Genomic DNA, 18,110 nt, shown 5'->3' with positions numbered 1-18,110 from the left:
TGGGTATTGCCGACTGGGAGTCGGAATTGGGAGTTGTGGGATGGGATGGGATGGGAATGGGAATGGGTGGTGCTGGGTGCTGGTGCTGCTTGTGCTGCTGCTGCTGCTGCCTTTGGGTGGTTGCTACTTCATGGCGGCATGAGCAATGACATGATGCTATAGCACAGTGGGTCCGTGTATCCGAGGGTTTGGGTTTTTTTTTTGGGTAAATGAAAATGGGAATGGGGCTCGCATTGGTTTTTGGCTCTGGCTCCGGCAACGGCAACGGCTACGGCTACGGCTCTTGGATTGCGATTGGGATTGCTGCCTGCTGCCTGCTTTTTGGGACCGAGTTGGTGCCGCATAAATTTCGCTCGTCTCGTTTCGTTTTCGAGTCTAGTTGCTCTGTGTGGCATTGTGTATGCCGTGCCGACTACGACTGCTACTACTGCGACTGCTACGAGGACGAGGACGACGTCAACGGCGCCACAATTGAACTGTCAGTAAGCCGAGTCGTCGCTAGATGGCGGGCAGGGTTAGGGGAATCAGAGGGGACCAAGAAGAGAGTGGAGGAGGAGAGTGGCTATAATAGGGGCCGGGCTGAGTGTAACGCATACCGCTGTTATACGTTGCGCGATAGTGTTGGAAAATTACAAAGGATTTCCGCGCAGAAAAGCAAATAAATTCACGAGGAAACTTTAGCGGATTTGCCTGCTTTCTCCTTGGGGCAAGAGCTTCAACAGGGCTGCCAGGCTGTGGCCTAAAAAGCAGCATCGACTTGCAACACTGGTCCTGGTCCCTGGCATGGTAGAAAGTAGGGAAGGAAGCATTCAGATTTCTGCAACTAGTGTTTGAAGGAATGGATATTACTGTCTGTTATTATAGATGGCAATGTGTAGCTATATCCATTATCGTATTTTGTAGATCTCATAGCTGAACTAAATCGCCTACGCGCCATGCAGCATGCAGCAGTACTCCTCTGTTGATTTAGAGACCTGTTTAAGTTTGAGAACTTTCATTTTATTCGAAGCTGTTACTAAAAAACAATCTAGAAGAGTGCTAAATTCCATTCCACTGGGAAGAATGTTTGGGAAAGACTTTAGCTAAGCTCAGAAATGTCTCTTTTGCTTTTCGCTCTGTGTAGACTTTTGCCATGGCTACAATGAGGCAACAAAGGGCGCCCCCGGCCCGCGACCAGAGGCGGCGGACCTCCCGTTGGAGCTGCCACAGGGCAGCTGCCCCAAAATCGAGAGCAGGAGGAAGCTGCTGGACAGCACAAAATCGAGAGCTAAGGGCAGAAGGGAGCATCAGTCGAGAGTTGGACACAGACGGGGGAGCTGGGAGCTGGGAGAGTTCGAGAGTCGGAGATGGAGCCACAGACGGAGTCACTGATTGCCAGGGCCAGGACCAGGACCAGCGAGCGTTGAGCTGGAAATGGGGGTTGAGCAGGGGCGGCCATCCCCAGACCCCAGACTGTGCAACGAACTAAATAGAATGCCAGTAGCTGTGGATAGTTGTCCAATGGTCAGACCAGTGGCCAGAGGCAGGAATAGGAATGGGAATAAGGATTGGGATAGATGTAGGGATAGAAATGAGGGACAGACTGCCAATGGAATGACGATGATGACTATAAGGATGGAACAATTTGGTTTTCTGGATGCGATTTTCGGGGTAAGCGATGGAGCGATGGAATAGTTGCACGTTACGTATACGCACTGTAGTCTCATGTGTCGCTCCGTGTGTGTGTGTGTGTGATTGCAGACACAAATGCAAATACAGAGATACAGATACACACACACACACATAAACATGCATATGCAAAGAGCCACACACACACACACACACACAGCTTTGTAGCTGTACGCAGATACACTCATAAACATTGGAACATGGGCCACGTGCATATGAAATATTGACCGCTGCATAAGAGAATTCGGACATTAAGTTTGTGGCTTGGTTTTGGCTTTCAGCTTTCGGTTTTCGGTTTTCGGCTTGGGCCAAGTCTTGTGTGTTGTGCTGGCTGGCAGGCTTGGGCCTCGGATCAAAGACTAAAGTGAAGTGTACGTTGCCCTGGCAACCCTGGCTATTGTTTGGCGCTCCGCTCCTTTTGCATTGGCGTGGAAGAACAATGGAAACCAAACCAAAGATTGCCTTCAAGGAAAGAGCTTAGGCATTTGCGAATGCCTTTAAAGTTCTGCATTCGTTCTGGCAGGGGATAAAAGATAATTTCCTGTTGCCCTCCACTTGCAGTGTAATGTTCTGCAGGACATTTCCAGGAATCCAGGCATATGGATTCCCCTCTATTCGCTGCAATCGGGCATCAGAAGCCAGAAGTTTCTGCGAACACTGCACTGAAAACCTACAAGTATCCCTGAGATTGCAGTGTGGGAACGAGCACCTGCACCTGTGCATAAATATTCGCCTGCATTAATTTCTAGGTACTCCATGATGATATAATGCAGTCATGGAATGAAATAAATGTGATTTGAAACGACAGAGAATTTATTTTAAGTAATTTTCACACTAGACGACAGCTCGACACGATGGAAAATATCTTAAAGTTTTGCAACACTAAACATTTAGGTGCAGGAAATGCGCCTTAAAAAGGAAACTCAGCGATGCTAAATTGTTTTATGCATGACCCAAAGAATAGTTAACGGGAATAAGTCTGATTATGGCACGTTCATTTGCTGTTGGTTATGGTTAGCATAAGTATTACTCAAGCACCCAATAGACATTCCTCTCCGTGCTCCTCGAACCAATTTCATTCACAATTAGTCCATTCAAAAGCACCGCAACAACCGATCCATATATGGGGCCTGGCTGCCCCCTGCCTGCCACAACCATTCCGCATTCGCATTCAGCACTCCATTGAGGGGATTTTCACGCCTAATTACGAGAACCCAAAGGGATTCCTGGCCTCTCGTTGCTGCCTCTTGTTGTTGCTGTTGTTGTTGTTGTTGCTGTTGCATAACCGCAGAAACTAAGACAAAACCTGATTTCATTTCTCACCAAAAAGGTGGCAGAGAAGCGTGGCAAAGTGGGCGTTGAATAGAGAGAGAGAGAGAGAGAGAGAGAGAGTGTATGGTGATGGGATGGGGTGGGGTGTGGGGGTACGGGTACGGGTACGGGTAGGTGGGGTTGTGTTTAAGGGAGAACCACTTGTTACTGGCGGTTCTGTTTCCCGGTTCTGTTGTTTTTTTTGTGTTGTTCGTTTTTTTTCTTTTTGGTAAAACGCCAAAGTCAAAGTGACCGAAAGAGCATTGAACGTAACACTTTCGCTGACTGCCGCCGCCTGCTGCCTGCTGACTGCCTCCTGATGACGTAGTCAAAGTGGCAGCAACATTGACTAACAAGAAAGAAACACGGGGCCATATGCGGGTGCCGAATGCCAAGATACTCTTACACGATGGACTGTTTCTGGGAAAACTAGATACGAATATATCCTCTTTAGTGGATGAAGCGCACAAAGAATTGATTTTTGATAGACTATTTCCATGAAATGCCATCAAGTCAGTCTCTAAGCCTGAGCCATGAGGTTTCTGGCAGGTTTTTGAAATGAAATTAATGCGGTATAGAAACCTAGGAGGAGAAATAACAGACGCCTATGGATATGATGCCTCTGTTCAATCATAGTACCCTCTCAGCCAAAAAGAGTATAATGATAGATGGATGGATGGATGGATAGATGTTTGGATGGATGGATGAATGGACAGGGACGAAGGGGGTTGCATGATGGACGCTGTGTGGCGCTTGCTGCTGCCTGCTGCTGCTTTTTGGTGGTTTTCGATGTTGATGGCTTTGAGTGACAGGTTTTCCCGTTGTTCCGCTGTGCTCCACTGTGCCCCCACTGCCCCCCTACCCTACCGCTACCACATACCCCTTTTGCATACATTACAGAGCCAGCGGCAGAGCAGCAGCAGCAGCAACAGCAACAGCAACAACAACAATGCCCATAAATAAATAAATAAAAAGCGGCAGCACTTGAGAGGAGGAGAACACTGAAGAGTGCCCGCCCCGTCTCCACCCCCCCCCCCCCCCCTCGCAACAGTAAATTGTTCAAGGTCGCCGCTCGTCTGCTGCTTCGCTGCTTTTCGAGCATGAAAAATGCAAAACAAACGCCGACTGCGACAGCGGGGCTCGCTCCAGGCAGAGGCAGAGGCAGCGCAGTTAGCGTAGAGCTTAGCAGCGCAGCTTTCAGCAGCTGGGCGGAGTGCGGGCGGGTGTCCGTCTGCTGCAGCGACAACAAAAGTCTGTCATAATTCACATGCGAGAAATGGTCTCTCTCACCCTCTCCCACTCCTGTTCTAGCAGCATCTCAGCCTAGCCACTCTCTCTCCCCCTCTTCAGCAGACAGAGCGTGAGAGAGAGAGAGGGTTTAGTTTGAAAGCAGCGTCAAAACAGCTGGAAAAATGTATTAAAAGCAAACGCACGAAGCAGCAGCAGCACCAGAACCACCAGACGACGCACCCGCCACCCGCACCCGCACTCCCTCGCACTCACACATATGAACGGGGTGCATTGGCTTTGGCTCTCACACACATGTGTGTGTGAGTGTGTTTTGGGAGAGTCTGAAGTCTGCATATAAAACCATAAATTGAAAATACGCCACGGCAGTAACTGTGCTCCTCCGGTGCTTGTGCCTTTGATGCTGACGTCAACGTCGCTGCCTGGGCTGCTGCTGCTGACTGCAATCGCTGCAGCTTTCTGTTTACTGCTTGCTAGAGTCACCCACTGCTTGCTTTTTCAACTGCACTGCACTACCCTCTGCTAGCTGCGCTGCCCGCGCTGCGCTGCGCTGCTCTCTGCCAGCGCGCTGCAGTTTGCAACAAAGCGAAGGGGTTGTGAAGGAGGGGGAGCTGGAAAAGTTTTTCACTTTTCACGACGCCGTCACATATAAAAAAAAAAGAAATAATAAAAACCAAAATTGCTGCCTGCCAAGAAGTTGCAGCAGCAGCAGCAGCAGCAGAAACTTTCGCTTGGCAGCGGCAGAGGAAGAGGCAGCGCTGATTAAAGCGCCGCAAGGAGTCGAGTAGAGTCGAGTCGAGTCGAGCCGCCTCGCCTGTCTGCAGTCTCTCTGTGGCATGGCATTGTTGTCCTCAGCCACGGCTGTCTCCTGCTGCCCCCGCTGCGGTATGCCAGACGCCAACAGGACAGAGGGGAGTCTGATGCGATAGCGATGGGAGGGGAGAGGGATGGGTATGCCGACACCTTGCCTCGTTGCAAGCCTCTCCTACACTTCATACATTTGCATAACTCCTCGACGCACTTTGACATGTGGCAGGCGATGGAGAACGGGTACGTGGGGAAAGGAGTGTGTGGAGGTGTGGCTGGAGGCGGCAGCGTCGTGGGGCAGGCTGAAGTGTTTTGGCTTATATGAATGAACACAGCCATTGTGTCCATGTGTGTGGCCGTGTGGGTGCATCTGTACGTGTGCGTGTGCGTGTGTGTGTGGTGTGGATGTTTGTTCATGTTTGTTTGTCCATGTTTGTGTCTATGTATTTGGGTCACATGCAACGCACGCACTGGGGGCCACAGACAGCCTCCAAAACGGCAGCCAGTAGGCGGAGGCGGGCCTCCAAACAACGGCCAAAGGAGTGCAGAAGGATAATAGATGGCAGGAGCAACGAGGCATGAGGCAGAACCAGGCTCAACCAAATTGCACCGCAGCCTGTGGTTTCCATGGCTGACCTTTCGCACGGGGGGGGCGGTCTGCGAGAGAGGATGTTAAGAGAGAGGGGAAGAATGTTAAGAGAGAGTGTGAGAGGTGGGAGAAGGATGAGTAGTTAGTGGAAAGATTAAGAAGTGCGTGAAGCGCAGTGCAGGATAGGGGTAGAGTGGCATGCGGCGAGGGGCAGGATAAGGGGCATGGGCAGTAGAATCGAGATTCACCACCATCCGAGAGGTGTCCCCGCCACCGCATGTCGCATGTGGCATCACACACCATGCCACCACATCACCTGCTGTGTGCTGCTGCTGCTGCTGCTGCATTCGTGTGCTCACCCAAAAAACTTTTACCAGGTCAAGTCGTTGTTTTCCGGACAGCCAAACCAATTAGTGGGTCATGTTACCGAATGTTCCACGGGGCTGCCCCCCACAATTGGCCAATAAATATTGATGCGCGGGGGTGGCATGCAGCACTGCCACTCAGCGAGAGATACGTAAACATTTAAATGCATGTTTCATAAGGGTTAAGATGTCTATGATGGCTAATTCAGGGGCACATTTGGGTGTGTTGATGATGGTAATTATGGTGGGAAATGCTACAGCGAAGAGCAGCCGAAGGACTTCGTTGATTTAATATAATTTAAGGGAAATTCGAATTATAGTTCCCCAGATCAATGCCCGGTAACTTCGAATTGCTTTTCAACAGTTATTATCACAGCATCAATCAATAACTATAACAATCTGTGCCTTAACATTTCGCAGCTTGCTGCATTTCAAATGTTGCCAAAATTGTTGCAACATCATTTCGCAATCATCGCATACTCGCACCTCGTCGGGGGGTTGCGTTGCTGCCGAATCGTGCCCTTGTCAGCGGGGTGCTGCACCACTCACATGATACTTATCAATGGCTATCTAGATCCTGGGGCATACAGCTGTTGTTAAAGCGAAATTGAGTGGCAAATATGACAAATCCCATAAGCCCAGGGGATCTGTGGGTTAAGTATTGAGCGATCAATGTACTTGTCAAAGGGTGGAAAGTATGTTGTTTTAATTTGAATGCAGAAGGAAGCGTTTGCCCCGCAAAAAACATGCAGAATGGTTGCCTCATCGCTTGCATCTTTAAATACTGCAATTTACCTGCTGCCATACCTCAGATGTGTACTCCATTTATAGCCCTCAGCCTTCCCAAGATCACCCAAAACACCCCCTCATCCATTTGCTCTCATCATTCTGCCAAATAATACTCTGTCTTTCCGCTAGATTTGCCATTCGATGGTTCCCTATCCGTTGCGTGGGCTTGGGCGCTGGAGGGTCCAAGCAGCTTAAATGCAAGAAATTTAATAAACATTTCTAGTGGAATAAATATTTTTCGGGGTTCTCTGTCGTTGCTACCAGCAAAAAAACCCTCCCAAAAAACCCAACTCCCATTCTCATTCTCATTCCTCCTGCTCCTTGCTACATCTATCCAACCCAACATCAATTCCGTCTTCTACTTCATGCCCCATCCACCAGAAGTTTTGCTAGAAGCTTCAGAGATGCTGCTTCCATACTGCTGTTTGTATAAAAACAAGGGGGAGCCAGGACATGGGGCAGGCAGCAGGATAGAGCAGCGGCAGCACAGCAGCATTACGACAATAGCAGCAACAACGTACATTCTTGGCGTGTTAGACTTTTCCACAACAACAACAGCAAAAACAAGAAATTCACTGGGAAATGAAACGAACGAACGAACGAGAAGCTCTGGCGATGGCGATGCGATGGCTCTGGCTCTGGCTCTTGGTCCTGTCTCTGGCGCTTGGTCCTGGTTCAGCTTCGTTCTATCTCTGCGCATCTCTGTAATCATCATCAACACCAAGGCAAAGCATGGCAAGGCAAGGCAAGGCACAGGGCAGAGGCAACGTCGTGGCAAGGCAACGGCAACGGCAAGGCAGTCAGGCAGCCATCCTGTCCTCGTGCGCAATATCCTTGTCGTCCTTTCACACAGAGAACGAGAGAGAGAGAGAGACAGGGAGGGGAGTAAGGAGAAGACACAGACAGAGAGACAGGCGACGACCAAGCCCCAAGCCCCAGCCCGTCCCCGGTACACAGCATTTTCCATTTTCGTTTTCATTCTGGCCAGGCCAAGTCGACGGCTGCCGCCTGCCACTGCCACTGCCGCCTGCCTTTTGCTATCCTTACCATCCTTGCCACATCCATCGTATCCTATCCTATCCTATCCTTGCCGTACTCACCGCGCCTTGGCTGTGCTGTGCTCGTCCTGAGTCGCTTCGAGTCCTTGCTGCTTCATTATTTCAGCATGCGGCTGCTGCTGCCTGCCTGCCTGCCTGCTTGCCTGCCTGCCTGCTTGCCTGCCTGCCTGCCGCTGCTGCTCGATGCCTTTTCTATCTGATGGATACGTATACGTACCGTGTGCCCCCCCACACACTCACACACACACACACACATACCATTCTCCTGCCGTTCCTTTTGCTGCTGTTGCCGTGAATTTGCAGCATTTTATCCTTCGCTCAAGCAGGGCTCTGGCTGTGTCCCTGTATCTGCGAACTCTGTGTGTGTGTGTGTGTGTTTTTGTGTGTCTGTTTGTGCTGACAATAAAAGTTTCGTACACACACACACACACACACGCAGGGAAACATACATACAACGTTGTACGAGAAACATTAAGCTTTCATATGAGTGTGTGTGTGTGTGTTGTGTGTATGTATATCGAACCCTCGTATTTCAGTGCAAGTTCTCGTAATACCCTACATATACATATGTAGATGTATAAGCATTGAAATGGCTGTAAAAGTAATGCCAAAATATGACGACAGAGTTTTATATGGAATTTACTTATCAGAAGTTCATAGTTCTATCGAGTTCTGTAAATAAAGATCTTTTCAATCTTTTCAATCTTTTCTATCTTCTTATGTTCCATTCTTTTCACCACCAAAAGTTCTATTGAATTCTTTAATTCTGTTCCGTATATTTTCCATTCTTTCTAGTGTTCAGTTTCAGATATCCCAAGAGTTTATACACCCTTTAAATCACTTAAGTTAGGTCATCTTCTGTTCGCCTATGCCTCGTGCCTTGTCAATCCCATCTTTGTTTGTGTGTGTTGTGTTGGTGTGGTGTTCGTTATGCCGACAACGTAGCTCGTGTGGTGGGTGGCTGGGCTGGCTGGGACGGTGGCGTAGAGAGTGGGTGGTTGGCTTGATTGGGTGGCAGTGGTGATGGTGACTGGGTGATGGCTGTGGCAGTGGCAGTGCTGGCCGGATGGGTGGTTGGGTGGTGGGTCTGCATTGCGTTGTTGCTCTTGCCGCCTGTCAGACATTTTGGGCTCTTGCTCTTAGCCGGCACGGCCGGTGGAGTGGGTAGGCGGTGGTGTCTGTGGGTCGCATAACGGTTACAGTGAAACTTTTGCCCTATTGTGACAAACAAACGAGAACGGGGACGGTGCGCGGGCATGCGGGGGAGGCTGGTTTGGGGGGAGGACAAGCGACTGGCATTCACCCTCAACGAGTGCTGTGCTTCACCACCCACCCACCCACCCACCCATCCCCTTTCGGGCCACCCGCTCGAGGGCGAGGTTTGGGCCGTTGAATGGCAAAGTGAGCGACCGACTGACAGGCGAACCGGGCCTGCAAAATGTGTGCCGCTATATAGGGTGTTCCAGGCGAGAGTTTCGCCTTAGTTGGCCGCCAGTCGGCGTTAGACACCCGCTATGGTCCTTGGCTTTTTATGAATTCGGCCGTAGCTGTGGCGGGTGGTCACAATCTACCCAACTGCAAGGACTCTCTGCGACCCAAACCACCCACCCACAGAAACTATTGTTGCTTTGGCTCTACGGAAACTAAAATGAATTGTGGAAGGGGATTGGAGATGAGGATGAGCTTTGGAGATGTTTTTTTGTATGGCCGGGGGTAACGGGGGCGGGGATGTTTCTCAATGCGCCAGCGGCTTCTGGTAGGATGTACCCAGCAGCGACGGCGGCGCATTGATGGGGTCGTCCCCAAAGATCACACCCATTGCGCAGCCTTGAGTCCTCTGGCGCCTCTCTGATTGAGACCCACGCCAAAGGCCATCGATAACTTTTTGTTGGCTACCGAAATCGTTTCGGTCCGTTGTGACGCATCGGCAACACACTTTTTGTCGGCTTTTATCGGCTGTTTCGCTTTCATCAGAAAACAAAACAAAAAACAGAAAAGAAAACCCGAAAAAATTAAATTTTTTGTTTTTTGCGCTCTGCTGTTTGTTGTTTGCTGCGTTGGGCTGATGACGAACCGGGCCTGAACTCGGGTCGGGTCTGGGAACGTCCCAAAAAAACACAAATCTCATGGCAGTACATATATTCGGTACTACTCGTACTCCACGCAGTTGACTTGGCATTGGTTCAACAGCAGCAACAATAACAACATCAGCGTGGCCACAACAGTAACAGAAACAGAAACAACAAATCCCACGAAGGGGCTAGGCCCCATCGAACCGACTCAAAGTGGGCCAGGCAGGCACACACACAGATATTTGGTTTATTTAGCTGTAATTCATGGGTACTGTGCTCCGATGATTTATCGATTTTGTAATCGATCGAAGTGGCTCGTTAAACCGTCCACAAGCAGATGGCAATCCAATAATCCAAGTTATTGACTGGTTGAGAGAGATTGAAATGCCAAGTTAACACTATATCAATGATCTTCTGGAATAATATCGGTTTTAGGTTGAGACGAAAGTAATTTCAAGGATCCCTTATTAAGAATTCCATAACTGGGTACATATGCCAATCTATCCGCTTACCTAACCCCTATTGGAGATCCTTTTTAGATCCTCCTCGAACACCTCATCCCATCTTAACCCATCTGAAATCCCCAAAACAATCAATATAGAGGGAGAGTACTCTCTCCCTCTGGGAGCATTACTCCTTCTTAAGTCCACCCACTCTCTCACTCCCCTTAGCCAGCACTAAGGCTGTGCGGTTGCTACTACGAGTATTTCCGTCCGCACACACATCGGATCGATGGGAAGGAAATGCTGGGAGTGCGAGTGCGAGTGTGTGCGGTGTGGTGTGGTTGTTGCTGCTTTTGTTATTTCGGTTGCGTTGCGCAAATGGCCAACTGTTCGTCATTAACGCTGTTGGCCATGTGCCGGCTGGCTTGAGAACCAGAACTAGAGCCAAGTGGAAGCCACGAAAGAGTCTGCAGCAGTGGAAGAAGTAAACAGAAGAAGTGGAGGCTAAAGCAGCGAAGTTTCACTGCAAATGGGAACAGAGCAACAACAAAGCCAAGCTTGAATAAGAACGGACGTAATCATGGTGTACCAATGTAAGGTGACACTCGGCCAGAAAGCGCTCTCCTACAATCGCGTGACAGTGGTGATCGTTGAGAGAGCGAGAGAGAGAGAGTGTCAAATCAAACCACCTTGTATGAGTACATTTGGGCATTGCCAAGAGAGAGGGAGAGAGAGTGTAAGATGGGAAGAGAGAGCTTAAGCTAGTGTCACCAAGGAATGCATATGTATATCAAGGTGTTTTTGCACAAGGTGGTGTCTCACTCCGCCATTCTAATGGCAAGTAATGTGACATATGTAGCTTTTTGGGATTTCTTCACCTTCACCTGAGTGCAACTTTGGACCGTAGGTTCCGTTGTTTTGCAGGTTGTGTCTCTCTTCTGGAACAAACTCAAAGCGGCTCGGTCTCAACAGTCAACAGAGGCAGCAGCAGAAGAAACAGAAGAAGAAGCAGCAGCAGGAGCGGAGCGGAGCTTTGGTTCCACTGCTTCGGCAAATGTGCTGTTGTCACAGTGGTGTGGTATTTCCTTTATCGCAACAAAATGAATGGTAGAAACCGTAGGGATAGCGAGAGGACTGATGTGTAGGGGGAATATTTTAGGTCTCCGCACACACTCTACTGCTCTCCTACAACACTCCAATCCCCACCCAAAACGAAGCTCTCTCAGCACTCAATGCTATGCCTGCCTGCCTGCCTGCGCGCCACCCACTCGTTCCCTCGTTCCTCGGTTCGCCTGTTCATTCGTTTGTCTTGACATTTGCGTTTTGCCTTTGCCCCTACACCCTCTCTCCGACCATGCGGACGAAAGTGCTTGAAGAGGAGAGACAGTGGGACGAGTTTTTTGTCATGTGGTTTCGGATAAAGATTGTCGGAAAATTGAGGGAACGATGTGGTTAACGGGTTGGAGGTTAAGACCAAAACCATAGATTTCTAAGTTTGGTTTTGCCATAGAGAGGGGGGATACAATGGATTCCTTTTTATATTTAGATTCTAAATTTTAGAAGGATTATTCGGATATAAGAAAAAATATTATTCAGATTTCCAAATCATTTTAATAATCATACGAAACATACTCAGATGTGTCTTGCACATATTTTATTGGAGCATTCCCCCCCACCCCATTTGCTAGAGCCATTGCATTTCGCTCCACTGTGTTCGACGCTTAAGCGAATTTTCGTTTATTCTGATTACAAAAGGCGGCTTGGAGGGAGAGGATACGAAAAGCAGGAAGGTTGCCCATGGCCAGGGGGAGGGGATGGGGAGGACAGTGCGGCTGTTGAGGCACAAATTCCAACTTTACTTTAACTTTAATGTTGGGTCGGGTCGGTTGGCTGCCTGTTCATTGGACGTTGCTCTGAGCTCTCCGTCTCGTCTCTGTGTGTGCCTTCAGACCCCAGGGTAGTCGGTGCGACGATGACGGGCGTCTCTGACTCTGACTCCGACTCTGACTCTGGCGATGTTCGCATTTTCATGGGGAATACCCTACAGGCGAGAGAGTATTCCCAATTTCCTATACTGCTTGTCGGGTAGTAGTGGAGTAGGAGATAACCAGAACTATCTCAAGGCACGTTATTGAAGTGTCTCATATTAGATAGCTTTCAGCAGGGCATAGATGCTTCGGTTTCGCTTCTTTCATTTCCATTTTCATTTCTTGTTCTTGGCTTGGTCTGGTCTGGTGCCTGGGTTGCGCTGGTGCCTCTCCTCTGCTGATGTTGCTGGTGCTTGGTTGCAGTTGCAAGAGTCGCCAGTCGCCATCGTCGTCGTCGTCCTCGTTCTTGTAGTTGTTGTTGCTTTTCGTTATAAATTTTTGTTGGGACTCCGCTGGTTCGTTGGTTCGTCGTTCATTTGCTGCGTTTTTTTTCCCCATCAACATCGTTGCCGCTGCCGTCGCCGTCTTGCCTGCTGTTATAGCAGGCAGCGCCAACCAACGCCATCGCATTCACCTTCGCCCCACCGCACACACACAGACACACGCGCTGGCATACTGATATACCGACATGCACACAGATATAACAGTCGTACGTACAGACACAGTCCAACACTTTGTGTGGCTGCTTCTTGCCTCTGCCCTGGCTCCCCTTCTCCAACAACAGTCCTCGTTCTTCCTCTGCTGCTGCTGCTGCGGAGTTTCTTGTTTTCTTTCAGCTTCGTCGTTGCCGTCGTTTCTGCTGGCTCTGGGCTCCTCTTCCGCTCCCCTCTGCCACTTTGCTTGTCGTAATTCTACTTGATTTTTTTTCTCTGTGCGAGTGTGTTTTTTTCCTTTCTGTGGCGCTGCTTTCTCCCTCCCCTCTCCCTCTGCCTCTGCCACTGCCTGCCCCCACCAAAATAAGCTTTAATGCGAGCCATTCGTTTGGGCTGTGGGGTCCGTCCGCTGTTTCTGCTGCTCTGTTAAATTTCTGGTTAAATTTTGTGCGCAGTCAGCTCGCGATGCAGTTCGAGGCGAGGCAGCCACTCGAACGGGGTTGGATGGGAATGGTTGGGCTGCAATGGGGTGACGGGTTGGGTCGGCTCAAGGATTGCTTAAATGGGTTGAAGATGGATTGGGGTACGCAAGTGTTTTTGGGCATTTAATCGATCCATGTCTTTTCTTTGGAGGAATACCTATGGATTCCATGGATCTCTGGCGATTCAGTTTTCTTTAGAGACCCCAATTTAAATGTTTTAATGTCCGTAATTCTATGCTCTCTAACTTGTAAGATCTATTGGCTAAAATAAATGCGTCTCTTGATACTTTTTGGGTAACTGTAAACAAAGACAAGGTCTAATATATTCCACAATCCTAATTAGATCGTAAAATAGTTATTCTGGAGTCCTTCCCGTCTCAGTTCGATAAGCTTTAATCCTTTGCGCAGTCTCGCAGCAAGCTCTAAGGAGTTGCCGGATGGAATGCTGGCTGCCTGCCTGCCTGCCTGCCGTTTATAGTTTCCACTATAAATCGTATATGAATTTTGCCATCGTTCGGTTTTTGGCACGCAAAGAAAAAAGAAAAAGCAACAAAAAAGCGCCGCCGACATTTGGGACGTTCGTTCGCTGGCTCGCTGGCTCGCTCGTTCGTTAGTATCGCAACAGCGAACAGAGCCAGAGCCTCGCACAGCAGATACAGATACGAGTGCACACACACGTATACAGTCAGGCCACAACAACCTCATACATATACAAACATTTACGTTTGTATCTGCGTGTGCCCCTGTACACACATACAAATGTATATATAGTCGCCGCTCACTGGAAGCAACGACGGACAAAATGCTCTATAGATATGGATAGAATAGATAGGACCAGGCCGGGGGCTGATAATGCGGGCTGGTTGGCTGTGTCTTATAGGGCAGAGGTGCAGAGATGAGAATTGAGATATATAAATTTAGAAACACTGATACTGAAAGTTTATCTCTCACGAAGATAATGTAAAGTTGATATTGATAAATATTAAATAGAAAGGGTATTTAAAATTAAATATTTAATTGCTCACATTCCATATATGTATTTTGCTATATTTCAACATCTACTATATAATACTACTCCTCAGGAACTTGAACCATCGATCCACAGCGGATGGATATACTCTCGATGTATTTGGTGAGCAAGTGGATAACTGGATGGACTGGTGGTGGCCCCAAGCGCCCTGCCGCAGTATTGGAGCTGCCAGAGTGACGCACATTGGAAATAGCTTCGAGACTCTGGCTGGTTAGCTAGATGGCGATGGCTGGCAGTGGTCTTGGGGCACCGACATCCATACGATGCGATGCTGTCGGCTGGGACTGTCGTCATCGCCTCGATTTGAATGCAAAGATGAAGAGTCGCGTTGGAGAGGCTGGGCGGCGGCTGGCTCATTGCTGGTGCAGCTGCTGTGGCAACACACAGAGGTAATGAAAATATACTAAAAATGGTGATTCTGTTCTTCCGTTTCATGGACGTGGATGCAACGCCTCTCGGTTGCCAGATGCCGGTGTTCAGCTTTTCATTAAAACTCGTCTAACGGACACTCGTCTGAAGCTCCAACAAAGCCGACAATTTCTTCTTCATTTTAATGATGAAATGGAATACTTTACTCACATTGGCGGTAGGTAAAGTCATTTCCAGGAGCCAGTCGCAGTTACATCCTGTTTTGGGGCCGATTGTCTGTGGGTTGCATGCAAACACTAGAAACTGTCACTAAAATCCACTATTTTAGAACAGATTAACTTTTATTACAAATTAAATTTTTTCTCAACGGTTTTTGTGTCCTCAATAGCGCCGCCAGCGACCAATTCTCTAACTTATTTATTCTGACAAAAGCTCGCCACCATGCAACCATATCGTTATCGATTTGGCACTGGACCAAAGCTGAAATGTACCATAATATACCAGTTTGTTATAACAGTTTTGTTATTTACTGGTTACTGGTTATTAATTATTAATTTTTCCTGAGGTCACGTTTCTGAGGCGACAAAAAAACAAATCAAGGGTTATTTTTCCAAATATTAAGACACATTTCAAATTGACCCCCATTTAGCGCACCAAAAATACTGACATTTTTCGCTTCTCAATTCGTGGAGAGTTTTTGCAAAACTCGCCCCTCAATTCGTGGAGAGTTTGCCAAAAATCTCGCTATAAATTATTGTGGAAGTTTTCCGAAAATTTGCTCTCAATTCGTGGTGTGTGAGAGTGCTCTCTTTTATGGTAGAATAAGTGGAGTATTTTTGTACGGGATGACTTTCCCTTCATTTTCGTGGTGTGGCAGCATGTTGCTAAAATTATTTTTCCATACAAAATCAAATAAGGTACAGTCATACTGGAAATACTTGCGTACCACAACACTGACGTAACATTAGAAAATTTCATTATTGCGTCATTGCCATTTTTGTTTGAACCCTATATGTAAACAAAAAGAGTTCTAAAAACTAACTAATCCTGAACAAAATTTATGTATCTATCGGATAAAGTTATTTGTTTACGGCTGAGAGGGCCAACTATCTAGTAATATTAAACTGAATATCAAAATTGACGAGTCTGGCAACGCCACAAAACGACGACAAATTCGTTTTATGCTGTTTTTGTTTGAACCTTAATATGTAAATAATCCAATAAAAAGGACTTCTGAAAACTTGCCAATCTTGTATAAAATTATTTGATGAATTGGATAAAATTATTTGCTCGGCCCTGAAAGGGCTAACTGGCTAGTAATATTAAACAGAATATCAAAATCGAGGAATATCAACGCATCTGGTCGTGTCCGTCTGTATATTTACGGTATATTACAAGGTATATTTTGGTATATTTCTAAGGGTCAGTCGGTATATTTGTTCCATAAATCCGCGGTAACACAAACAACCCTAAAAATTTGCTTAAAAAACGGCATAAAATAAAAAAAAAATGATGCAACAAGTTAGACATGCGGTAGGTTAACGAGTCCCTCCGCGCATAGTGTGTATTAATTAGCTGCAACTTTTGTGTCTTGCAGCTGCGGCCGGTGCTGACCGGACCGCTGCGACATCACTTGCCGGCACGCGGTGCCTCAACCACGACCTCGGTGGCGCCCGCCAAAATTGAAAAAAGTGCGTACTAAACTGATTGCATAGGTGATGAAATCTAACTAATTGTTTTCCAAAACACGGCAGCTGTCAATACGGTCACCATTTTGGGTCGTGTGGGCGCAGATCCGCAGCTGCGCGGCTCCCAGGAGCATCCGGTGGTCACATTCTCCGTGGCCACACACACAAACTACAAGTGAGTACAGTTGTCAAGCGTTTTCTTAATTGAATCCCAATGGAATATGATCGTTATCGGATTTTGTCTTATCCCCTCGCCAGATATGAGAACGGCGACTGGGCACAGCGCACGGACTGGCATCGCGTGGTCGTTTTCAAGCCCAATTTGCGCGACACTGTGCTGGAGTACCTGAAGAAGGGGCAGCGCACCATGGTGCAGGGCAAGATCACCTATGGCGAGATCACGGATCAGCAGGGCAACCAGAAGACAAGCACCAGCATCATAGCAGACGACGTGCTCTTCTTCCGCGATGCCAATAACTAGAATCTAGGAATCAAAGACAAACCTAATCTTAAGCAGAAAAAGTTGAACTTTCAGTTTTAAACGTTTGCATTTACATTGTGTGAATATCCAATTCATTGTATGAATCCATTATCATGTTATCTATCGGTTGTTTTCCAGAATATAATCATTACAGAAATCCTTGGCCAGAACCTCTTTGGCCATTTCGCATGTGCATGTGGTGGACAGGCTGCTGATGCCCAGATCTTCAGTGATATCCTCGTATTCGTTGGCAATCAGCGTGACCTTGCCCTCCAACTCGTCGATCTGCTCCTCGAAGCTGAGCAAGGCTTTGTTGTGATAATCAATCACTTCGCAAATCTATGGATGGATTCACCTTAAGTATTTATAAATTATTACAAGACATCTGTCTGTTGTATCCTACCATACTTGCAGGAGCCAAACGCTCGGCTGCCTCTTTGCCAAATTCTTCCAATTCTTCGCTGAGGCTGTTGCACTCTTCGCTCATTTTCTTGGTGGATGCGACCAGCTTCAAGAGATCCAAAAAGTTGTGAGGCGTCATTGGCTCTATCCGGCAACTGTTGGGGAACGTCGAGCAAGTTCGCTCTAATTTGGAGGCTGCCTTGTCCGCTTCTGCCAGGAGCTGCATGCTCTCATTCAAATCCATTTCGAGTTTAAGTGTACATGCCTTAATGTCGTCCATAAACTGACAAATTTTGATCAGCTAATGGTAGTTCGGGGTACCAATAATAAGCTACTCTCGTCCTCTAGTTCCCTTAGCACTCACCTGCTGTGCATTCTCCAGGATTCTGGCCTCTTGTTCCCTTACAAACTCGACTTTTCTTTCGAATTCCGATGCCATTTCCTTGGTGTCTTGCATCAATATCTCGGCCATCCAATCCAAATAAAAGAAAGGCACTGGATCCGACATATTTGGTGCAGCCATAATTATAAATTAATTAACTTTACAAACAATTTAGGAAATTTTGGATGGAACTACTTTTTTCTGATTCGTGTGTAGATTTGGGGACGGTGGAAATTTTGATTTTAGTGTCTATTATAGTAAGGCTTGCTGGGAATGGAGTAGTCCTACTATTCAGGGGTTCTAGATTTATGTATTAACATTTGTACTTAAACTCTGATCTGAGTGCTCTGATCTTTGTTAGACCTATGCGAGTGGAGCCACAAGCGTGGTCTTATGGTTCGCTGG

The 18,110-nt window shown here is 47.7% G+C and overlaps 2 protein-coding genes across 4 annotated transcripts; one reads left to right on the top strand and one right to left on the bottom strand.

Moving 5' to 3' along the window:
- Positions 1-14,400: 14,400 nt before the first annotated feature.
- On the bottom strand, positions 14,401-17,970 carry LOC111070126. 3 transcript variants are annotated; one of them, XM_022360458.2, is made up of 4 exons: positions 17,688-17,970; positions 17,325-17,606; positions 16,996-17,260; positions 14,401-15,028 (listed from the first exon to the last, which is right to left on the bottom strand). In XM_022360458.2, the coding sequence occupies exons 1-3, from the start codon at positions 17,844-17,846 to the stop codon at positions 17,042-17,044; spliced, it is 660 nt and encodes a 219-aa protein (XP_022216150.2). In that variant the 5' UTR covers positions 17,847-17,970; the 3' UTR covers positions 14,401-15,028; positions 16,996-17,041. The 3 variants fall into 3 exon arrangements, with proteins under 3 accessions (XP_022216150.2, XP_022216149.2, XP_022216147.2); XM_022360457.2 differs by having other exon boundaries at positions 14,406-15,028; positions 17,325-17,624; positions 17,688-17,967; XM_022360455.2 differs by lacking the exon at positions 14,401-15,028 and having other exon boundaries at positions 16,974-17,260; positions 17,325-17,624; positions 17,688-17,967.
- LOC111070127 (single-stranded DNA-binding protein, mitochondrial) lies at positions 16,176-17,094 on the top strand. The gene is made up of 4 exons (XM_022360459.2): positions 16,176-16,285; positions 16,350-16,443; positions 16,507-16,615; positions 16,699-17,094. The coding sequence occupies exons 1-4, from the start codon at positions 16,262-16,264 to the stop codon at positions 16,919-16,921; spliced, it is 450 nt and encodes a 149-aa protein (XP_022216151.2). The 5' UTR covers positions 16,176-16,261; the 3' UTR covers positions 16,922-17,094.
- Positions 17,971-18,110: the final 140 nt, after the last annotated feature.

This window comes from Drosophila obscura, unplaced genomic scaffold, assembly GCF_018151105.1.
Source record: "Drosophila obscura isolate BZ-5 IFL unplaced genomic scaffold, ASM1815110v1 contig_4, whole genome shotgun sequence".
NCBI lineage: Eukaryota > Metazoa > Arthropoda > Insecta > Diptera > Drosophilidae > Drosophila > Drosophila obscura.
The sequence above is the reverse complement of the archived record's forward strand: the minus strand, read 5'-3'. Positions and strand labels throughout refer to the sequence as shown.

Coding starts and splice junctions, on each gene's coding strand:
- LOC111070126 (XM_022360457.2), bottom strand. CDS start 17,846: ATGGCTGCACCAAATATGTCGGATCCAGTGCCTTTCTTTTATTTGGAT. Junction 17,625..17,687: donor TCCTGGAGAATGCACAGCAG/GTGAGTGCTAAG, acceptor AACTACCATTAG/CTGATCAAAATTTGTCAGTT. Junction 17,261..17,324: donor GTTTGGCTCCTGCAAGTATG/GTAGGATACAAC, acceptor ATCCATCCATAG/ATTTGCGAAGTGATTGATTA.
- LOC111070127 (XM_022360459.2), top strand. CDS start 16,262: ATGATGCAACAAGTTAGACATGCG. Junction 16,286..16,349: donor TGCAACAAGTTAGACATGCG/GTAGGTTAACGA, acceptor TGTGTCTTGCAG/CTGCGGCCGGTGCTGACCGG. Junction 16,616..16,698: donor GCCACACACACAAACTACAA/GTGAGTACAGTT, acceptor TCCCCTCGCCAG/ATATGAGAACGGCGACTGGG.